We start from the raw sequence: 10,039 nt of genomic DNA, 5'->3' as shown, positions 1-10,039 counted from the left end.
CTTTTGGCGAACAAAGAATAATTATGGCGAAAAAAGAAGGCATGAGTCCAATATGATTCGGCAATCAGAGAATCAACACTATAGAATCTCTTTCACTGTGGACGAAAATGAAATTGTACTTTTTGTGGGTTATTCGGGTTTTATTGGTCCGCGTCGTTTTATGATATACAACTGATTATAAAATGTTGAACCGGAAACGGAAGACAGTGTCGTGACTTCCGCTCTCTGTTCTGAAGCGGCCATTTTGTGTGTTTTTCAAAGGGCATCCGTTTTCAAAGGCCCGCCTTCACGTAAAGATAAGAATGGTGAGTTGGTTTTGGTATAAAGAATGGAATAGATACAATTTAAGAATATGTAACAGACACTATATATGTATTTTCTAATATATATATTTTTAAACCTATGCTATTCTGGTATCCGTTCCAAAAATCGTGTTGTTTTCTACTTTCATTTTCATGTTTAGATTTCTCTGCACATGGAGCAGCTAGAGTAAAAATTCGGAAAGAAGGCGAAAAGCTAGCCTTTTATTTACGAAAATAACTTCATTTGAAGCCGCAGTTTTGTTCCAATCAACAATAGGACGAGCAAGAAAAGCTGATACGCAAATCATACTGGCGTAGCTGAAGCGTGACTCGCGACGACAATATTACGTCACCGCTTCACTGGCGTACCTAGTTAAAGCTACAATTTCATATTTTTAAGTTATATTTTTAAAATGTATTAAAATAAAGCCCTAAAATAGATGGTATCCAAAAACAGTCCTACCTTGTTAAAGAATAATCCTATTAATCCTATAATTCACTATTGCCAGCTGAGAAATTGGCAAAAATATCATTTTCAACTTCAAATTCAAACGTTTGAACATAGCTATTCCATGGAGGTAATAGGAAAACAAGGGAGGTAATTGTGTTATTATTTCCTGTGTCAATGATTTTTAAGGATGGGAAATAATGCCCATGATCGTATAATAGGGAGTTGGTTGATAACCTATTGAGCAAAAGACATAGATATAATTATGTTTTGACTTTCTTAGAAAATATGAATCTTGTTTTTCTAAATTGATTTTAATTTAGATCTAAATTGTATCTTGTTTTTCTAAATTGATTTTAATTTATATCTAAATTGTATGATTAACTTTGTTTAAAAAAAACCCCATAAAATTGCGAGAATTATTCTTGTAGACGTCAGGAATATGTGACGTCATTGATAATAGGGAGTTGGTTGATAACCTATTGAGCAAAAGACATAGATATAATTATGTTTTGACTTTCTTAGAAAATATGAAACTCTCGCTTTAAATAATCTTGTTTTTCTAAATTGATTTTAATTTAGATCTAAATTGTATGATTAACTTTGTTTTAAAAAAACCCCATAAAATTGCAAGAATTATTCTTGTAGACGTCAGGAATATGTGACGTCATTGATAAAACGCGTCAATAAAAATATTTCCATGAGACGCATAATCTCGCTTTCGCGAGATTTGGTAAGTTAGCATGCGCATTGCCATCTTTCCTAGTGTATCTGTTTCCGGTCTGAATTTTTTTTTAAATCAACAGTCTGTGGTGACAGTTTTAGTTACGCTCCTGTGTTACCGGAAAAGAGCTTTGTTCTATAATATTCTCATAAATAAAAAATGTTACGGTCTTGGCCAAGTTAAAGTGTTGTCATCGTGTATAAACACGGCCCCTTTTTTTAAACTAGTTCTCTGTCCATCTATTGGGGGTTTCAGGTCAAAGTTTTTTAATGATGTTATATCTTTTATATTTTACAGGAAACTGATGATGTTGTAACTTTTATATATTACAGGAAACTAATAATGTTAAAACTTTTATATATTACAGGAAACTAATAATGTTATAATTTTTATACGTTACAGGAAACTAATGATGTTATAACTTTTATATATTACAGGAAACTAATGATGTTATAACTTTTATATATTGCAGGATACTAATGATGTTATAACTTTTATATGTTACAGGAAACTAATGATGTTATAAGTTTTATATATTACAGGAAACTAATGTTGTTATAACATTTATATATTGCAGGCAACTAACGTTATAACTTTAAACTTTTATGTTACAGGCAACTAATGATGTTATGACTTTTATATATTAGGCTGACCTTAAAAATATCTTTGTTTCCCCTAACGTGACTGACTAACTAAAACCACCCCCGACTTAAATTATGTTATTGCACTTTTCCACGATCTTTTTATTTTATTTTGTGTGTCAACAAAAATATCACAAGAGTTATTTCCCTTTACTATGGCTATGGTTGGATTCATTATTGAAACTGGTTGATCAAGACGAAAGCGTCATCGGTGTCACTTCTCAACAAAATGGTTGCAGACGAAAGCACGTCCATTCCCACGAAATGATTCTGCCTCTATGTCTGTGGGGCGTCATTTTAAACATGACGACAATATTTTTAATATCCGTTTACGAGAAAAATGAAGGCACAATCCGCACGATCGTTAAAAACGTATTGAAGGAGTTTCACACTTCAAGTTCATGGCAAATCGTGTGCGAGTCGTGCATCACGAAAAATCCCGATGTCATTGATTTGTTTGCCAATAAAGAAGACGAATGTTTCCACCCGGAAAATTATCAAGCTGTCAAATTAGCTCTTAAGTTTAATAAAAACTAAAAAAAATCTGAAAAAAACCCCGACCTACCGACCCTTCTCCTCGATTGTGGGTCGGCTTTGGTGAAACAAAGATATTTTTAAGGTCAGCCTTACAGGAAACTAATGTATATGATGTTATAACTTTTATATATTGCAGGAAGCTAATGATATTTTAACTTTTATATATATTACAGGAAACTAATGATGTTATAACATTTCATCAATGTGTTGTATGTGATGACATTTTTCAACAACTTGATGCTTTAGAAAAACACAATAAAATACATGTTAAAGAAGAGAAAACTGATGATGTTGATGGATATTGTCATGTTAAAGAAGAGAAAACTGATGATGTAGATGAATATTGTCATGTTAAAGAAGAGAAAACTGACGATGACAATGTTGAAAACGGTTTAGAAGCAGATGAGTTGGTTTCATTTAACGAAAGCCAGTCATTTAAGAAACACATGAGAACTCATATAGGGGGAAAACCTTATAAATGTGATGTTTGTAGTAAATCATTTTCAAAGAGTAGTAATCTAGTGACACATATGAGAATTCATACAAGTGGAAAACCTTATAAATGTAATTTTTGTGGTAAATCATTTAGTGTGAATTGTACTTTAAAACTACACTTGAGGATTCATACAGGGGAAAAAACTCAAAAATGTGATGTTTGTAGTAAATCATTCATTAGTAGTAGTCACATCAAGAGACACATGAGAATTCATACTGGTGAAACACCTTATAAATGTGATGTTTGTGATAAATCTTTTACTATTTATGGTAACTTACAGAGGCATATGAGAACTCATATGGGGGGAAAACCTTTTGAGTGTGGTTTTTGTGGTAAATCGTTCAGTGTGAATGGTAATTTACAGAGACACAGGAGAACTCATACAGGTGAAAAACATTATAAATGTGATGTTTGTAGTAAATCATTTGGCGAAAATCATCATTTACTTGCACACATTACCACCCATAGTGGAGGAAAACCTTATAAATGTGATGTTTGTGGTAAATCATTTCTTAATGATGGTGGCCTACAAAACCACAAAAGAATTCATACTGAAGAAACACCTTATAAATGTGATGTTTGTGGTAAATCATTTAGTCAAATTGGTCATTTACAGGTTCACGTTAGAACTCATTCTGGTGACAAGCCATATAAATGTGATGTTTGTAGTAAATCATTCACCAGGAATGGTTGTTTGCAAAGACACATGAGAATTCATACATGTGTAAAACCATATAAATGTGATGTTTGTAGTAAATCATTTGGTCGGGCTCATCATTTACAAGATCACATAAAAACTCATACTCAGGCCTGGAAATATCAATGTAATGCTTGTGGTAAACCGTTTAGTGTGAATTGTAATTTAAAGAGACACATGAGAATTCATACAGGGGAAATATCTTATAAATGTTATGTTTGTAATAAATCATTTGGTCAAACTCATCATTTACAGGTACACATAAGAACTCATACTTAGGCCTGGAAATAACGGTTTTAGATGTACATGTACCTGATAAAATGTCAGTCACTAATAAAAGATCACCTGACATTTTCAACTTAATATTAATAATATCAATAAAAAAAAGACAAATCAGTGCCGGACAAAATGACAGGCACCAGAGGTTTAGTGACGGACAAAACCTGAATCTGTGCCTGACATTGTCTATAACAGGTGCCTTATTTGCAGGCTTGCTCATACTGGATAGAAAACCCTATAAATGATGTGATATTTTTTAGTAAATAATTTTATAAAAATAATTGTCTACATGGTAATCTGTACTGGAGAAAAATTTTATAAAAGTGATGTTTGTAATAAATCATCTTGTCACAATCTGGAATACATAAATACGTCACAATACACGTACACTGTGATGTTTGTGATAAATCATCTCATCAAAATCTGGAATACATAAAAACTTACACTTGTGAAAAACCTTATTAATGTGTTTTTTGGGGGCTTGTGTTAGAGATTGAATTATTTCTTAATACAAAATTTATGGAAATACCTTGTTGAATATTGTTGGTCTACCCCATTGAAATGAAATGGGGTTTAACGTCCTACTGTTCCTATAATAAACTGCAAGTTGATTTAATCATTTAAAACATCCAAAGAGAGAGAGAGAAATGGGGTTTAACGTCCACTCGACACAAACTAGGTCATTTTGGGACTAACACATGGTTCAATTTTATTTCAATAATTTGCTTGTGCGTAGGGGTCTTTTAGCGGTGGGAGGAAACCGGAGGACCCGGAGAAAAACCACGAGGTTGGACAGGCGACCCTACTCCTTGTCACGTAGAACCGGGGAATCAAAACCAGCCTTGTATCTTTGTTGTATTATTTTCAATCAAACAGCTTCACATAAAGATACATTGCTATAAGTTATGGTGAGTATATTTGGATATAAATTTTATAAAAGCAATATTCGGAACAGTCTCTTGTCTTTCCAGCAATATAAATACAAATAACGCTCTAACCCTATCACTGGTCTACACCTACTGTCTGTTCCAGGTAACACTCTAACCCTGTCACTGGTCTACACCTAGGTTGGAGTCCTTGTCTTTAAATCACAAAATACGAAGTGGAAATAGTCTTGGATTATTTAATCTGTAATCAACGGTACAAAGCCAGAGGGGTCAAAACCAAAAGTACGACACAGATGTCAGTAGCGCGTGTGTCCTCCACGGGCTCTTACGCACGCTGTGCAGCGACGTCGCATGGAATTTACCAATGTTTGAAAGAAGGCCTGGGGCATATTGTTCCATTCTTGGACAAGAGCAGCTTCTAAAGCAGCAATGGTGTGCATCTGTGGTCTCCGATACAGACGGCGTCCAATCTCATCCCAGACATGTTCTATCGGTGCCATGTCCGGAGACATGGCTGGCCAGTCCAAGACATTGATGTTGTTAGCAGCCAGGTAGTCCATACTAAAACGGGCAGTATGTGGACGTGCATTATCCTGTTGGAAGTGCTGAAGTTGTGGGTGCGCTTGAAACATCGGAACAACAATTGGTTGCAAGACATCATCACGGTAGGCTACAGCATTAACGCGACCCCTGCAAATGTGTAGGGCGGTCCGGTGATGAAATGTGAAGCCTCCCCACACCATTACACTTCCCCCACCCCATCGATTCGTTTCGAAGACGCAGCAGTCTGCAAAACATTCCCCAAGACGTCTCCACAGCGTGATAAAGATGAAAGCGACTCTCATCACTGAAGAGCACACTTTGCCAGTCTACTCTTCTCCATGTCTGGTGTCCTTGGGCCCATCACTGACGGTGATGATCCCTGAGGATAGCTCCAACATAAGGTTGTTGTGCACGGAGTCCTACTTCTCTTAGACGACGTCTTACGGTGTTGGCACTTACTGGTCCTTGTCTTCCCACGACAGCTGCACCTGTTCGTGGCACTGGGCGGAATCTGACACGCAGATGAGTGACCCGGATGTAGCGGTCTTGAGTCTGGGTTGTAACGCATTGTGGACCAGGACGTTGACGGTCACGTGTTGATCCAGTAACTCGAACACGTTCCACCAACCTTACAATAGTGGACTGATGACAATTGAAGTGTCTGGCAATAGCACGTGTAGACATGCCAGCCCTGGACATTCCCCTAAGCTGGGAGATTTTCTATTAAATAATCAACCAGAGTGGATTAATCTGTGAGGATTTTCATATTCTCCGACAAATTACAAAACTAGCATCGTTACATTAATTGTGAATAATTCGTTTTGGGTAAATCCAAATCCCTTTTCAATATACAACCATCATTCAGTACTTCCGGAAAGGAAGGGAAAACTTATAACAAAGGAACGATAGACTATTGTTTAATCCGACGTTCTCTAGACTCGCAAGTTCAGAACCAAATCAGACAATTTTTATCTTGTTTTTTTTTCTTTTTTTCAAGTCTAATGTTTGAATCAAATTTGTTGCTAACAATAGCCTTATAATGGTGAGTTGATTTTGCTATAAAATTCCGGGCGACCATGTTTGATTCGACTCCCTTTTACATTCCATCACTTTTACATTTGTTCCTATTTTCTATTAGCGTCAGGGTTAGGGTCAGGTATTTACCATCGAAGAGCTTATTTTCTTTTCACTTATCTACTTGTTATTTACTTTCTGTGGTTCCACAACAATGAAATATTGAGACACAAAAATTGTAGTCACATCAAACATGATTGCCAAATTCCATAGGGGATGGAAGACAAACAACCAGCGTCACATGATTTGCTGATTTGCATATCAACAAAGACGTCTTTGCAGTAAATACTACTGTGGTTTGAAAAAGAATATTTAAAGGCGCCAAGTCTCTAACTTTATATTTTCCATAATATTTGAAATTAAAAACACAAATTAGAATTCAATATTGATTAATTTCAATCAATATTGATGTTTTTATATTTGCCGTGAAACCATAGGATCCAAATATCAAATATTTAAGATACAATTAATTAAAATTTTATAATCAGTATTCAGTACACAGAGTCGGGAGCTTGGTGGATGACCGAATGGTTAGTTCGTATGTTGTATCGTAGGAGCAGAACAGTTAAACCCCATTTCATTCTTTTCATGTCTTTCCAGGGAAATATTGGGAACCTACTTGACCAACGCTAATAATGTTATAAATTTCATATATTACAGGAAACTAATGATGTTATAACTTTTATATATGACAGGAAACTAATGATGTTATAACTTTTATATATTACAGGATACTAATGATATTATAACTTTTATATATTATAAGAAACTAATGATGTTATAACTTTTATATATTACAGGGAACTAATGATGTTAAAACTTTTATATATTACAGGAAACCACTGATGTTATAACTTTCATATATTACAGGAAATTAATGTTGTACTTGTGAGGGAACTCGAAGAAGTGAAATCTGTTTTAGAACATGGTAAAAAATGGGAGACAAGTTTCAAGAAGAACAGGGAAGGAAAACCATATCAATGTGATGTTTGTAATAAATCATTTATTACGAATAGTCATCTGAAGAGACACATGAGAATTCATACAGACAAAAAACCTTATAAATGTGATGTTTGTAGTAAATCATTTACTGAACGAGGTAGTCTAAGGAAACACATGAGAATTCATACGGGTGAAAAACCCTATAAATGTGATGTTTGTAGTAAATCATTCATTAGTAGTAGTCACATCAAGAGACACATGAGAATTCATACAGGTGAAACACCTTATAAATGTGATGTTTGTGGTAAATCATTCACCCAGGGTAGTAATCTACAACAACACATGAGAATTCATACCGGTGAAAAACCTTATAATTGTGATGTTTGTAGTAAATCATTCACCTATAGCCAACATATGAAGGAACACCTCAGAATTCATACTGGTGAAAAGACTCATAAATGTGATGTTTGTAGTAAATCATTTAGCCAGAGTAGTACTCTACAATCACACATGAGAACTCATTCCGGAAAAAAGCCTTATAAATGTGATGTTTGTGGTAAATCATTTCTTAATGATGGTGGCCTACAAAACCACAAAAGAATTCATACTGAAGAAACACCTTATAAATGTGATGTTTGTGATAAATCATTCAAAAAGACGCATCTTCTGCAGATACACTCAAAAATTCATACTGGTGAAAAACCTTATAAATGTGATGTTTGTAGTAAATCATTCAACACTAAAAGTAATCTACAGCGACACTTGAGAATTCATGATGGTGAAAAAGCCTTATAAATGTGATGTTTGTATGAAATCATTCACAGAGAATCATCACCTGCAGAAACATTTGAGAATTCACACTGTAAAAACTAAGACAAAATCAAAAAGTTAGTATTTGTCCTTTTAAATGTGGTATAAGTTATTGTAGTAGTTTATGGTACAAGATTATATGATACATGTTGTAAACATCTGTAGTTAATATGGTAGCATACTGTAGACATGTGATACAATGATATTTTTGTATGCTATATTCATCTGTAGTTAAAGTGAGAATTTCAAATTTTCTAAGAAAGTCAAAACATAATTATTTCTGTCTTTTGCTCAATAGGTTATCAACTCACTATTATACGATCATGGGTATTATTTCCCACCATTAAAAATCTATGACACAGGAAATAACACAATTACCTCCCCTGTTTTGCTATTGACAACATGGGGCAGCCATTTTCCAACGTTGGAATTTGAAGTTAAAAATGATATTTTTGCCAATTTCTCAGCTGGCAATAGCAAATTATAGGATTAATAGGATTATTCTTTAACAAGGTAGGACTGTTTATGGATACCATCTATTTTAAGGCTTTATTTTAATACATTTTAAAAATATAACTTGAAAATTTGAAATTGCAACTTTAATATGGTACAAGATTATTTGATACATGCTGTAGCCATCTGTGTAGTAATTCAGGCAAATTACTGTAGTAATTATCCAATAAAAACATTGAGTGCGATTGGTTTTAATTATCTTATCTACAATGTAAAGCGCCACAGAGCAGCCAGACTGACTGAATGTTCAGACATTAGAAAGCGATTATTATCATTATTATTAATTGCTTGCTATTAGCATTATTTATTACTTTACCTAGATTTTTGAGTAGGCAGCCATAGCGCCGCTGTTCTGGCAAAATTTCCCTGATTCCACACTGTCAATCTGATTCACATCATGGAAGAGTTGTTATGTAAGCCGCGTTCTGAATGATGTGAGGGATTAGCAAATGAAACTGTCTGTTACGGCGAGTTTGTGGCGTGAGGTGCACAGAACTGTGGGTAACCCTCTAGAAACATCAATGCTGATTGCTTAATCAAATGTCTCACATCAAAAGCCGCGCGTATGACCCCTGACGTGACCTATGATGTTAAATATGTCACACGTCATTTCATTTCACAATATTGTGGGGGTTGGATGGCCGAATGGTCAGCACATGGGCGTTGTATCATAAAGTCTGTCATTGAGTGAACTGGCAGGGTTCCGATTCCCCGGTTGTTCGTGGCAAGGAGTAGGGTCGCATGTCCAACCTCGTGGGATTTTTCCAGGTTCTCTGGTTTCCTCCCACTGCTAAAGACCCCTACGCGCAAGCAAATTATTGAAATAAAATTGAGCCATGTGTTAGTCCTGAAATGACCTAGTTTGTGTCAAGTGGACGTTATTAAACCCCATTTCTCTCTCTCTCTCTCTATTTCACAATATTGTTGCTGGACCTTTTTTTCTGTGCAGATAACATGGATATACTGACAATAATAATATGAGTATTTGTATAGCACCAATTCCACACCATTCTCGGTAACCCCACTGGTCTGCTTCCGTTCTACTCCACTAACCCCTGGTGGAGGTACATATTCAAATTACCTGCCCTTGATAAATGTGCTATTTACATCGACCAATCAAAAAAATTGTTAAATACAAATGAAGCT

General features: G+C 35.0%; 3 protein-coding genes across 9 annotated transcripts in view; all 3 read left to right on the top strand.

Annotated features, from left to right (window-relative positions):
- LOC126816854 (zinc finger protein 239) overlaps positions 1–10,039 on the top strand; it is a 138,659-nt gene that overhangs the window by 32,784 nt on the left and 95,836 nt on the right. The gene's annotated exons all lie outside the window — the stretch shown is intronic.
- On the top strand, positions 194–4,124 carry LOC126818050 (zinc finger protein OZF). Its single transcript, XM_050545230.2, has 2 exons — positions 194–305; positions 2,826–4,124. Exons 1-2 carry the CDS (start codon positions 303–305, stop codon positions 4,122–4,124), a joined length of 1,302 nt encoding a protein of 433 aa, XP_050401187.1. The 5' UTR covers positions 194–302.
- On the top strand, positions 3,483–9,078 carry LOC130012475 (zinc finger protein 235-like). Of its 4 annotated transcripts, none has more exons than XM_056100510.1 (2): positions 3,483–3,534; positions 7,499–9,078. In XM_056100510.1, the coding sequence occupies exons 1-2, from the start codon at positions 3,499–3,501 to the stop codon at positions 8,363–8,365; spliced, it is 903 nt and encodes a 300-aa protein (XP_055956485.1). In that variant the 5' UTR covers positions 3,483–3,498; the 3' UTR covers positions 8,366–9,078. The 4 variants fall into 4 exon arrangements, with proteins under 4 accessions (XP_055956485.1, XP_055956488.1, XP_055956486.1 ...); XM_056100513.1 differs by lacking the exon at positions 3,483–3,534 and adding an exon at positions 4,895–5,032; XM_056100511.1 differs by lacking the exon at positions 3,483–3,534 and adding an exon at positions 6,479–6,596.

Source organism: Patella vulgata, chromosome 1, assembly GCF_932274485.2.
Source record: "Patella vulgata chromosome 1, xgPatVulg1.2, whole genome shotgun sequence".
Classification (NCBI taxonomy): domain Eukaryota; kingdom Metazoa; phylum Mollusca; class Gastropoda; family Patellidae; genus Patella; species Patella vulgata.
Note: the sequence above shows the minus strand (reverse complement) of the source record. Positions and strands in the feature narration are given on the sequence as shown.

Coding starts and splice junctions, on each gene's coding strand:
- LOC130012475 (XM_056100510.1), top strand. CDS start 3,499: ATGGTAATTTACAGAGACACAGGAGAACTCATACAG. Junction 3,535..7,498: donor ACACAGGAGAACTCATACAG/GTGAAAAACATT, acceptor CATATATTACAG/GAAATTAATGTTGTACTTGT.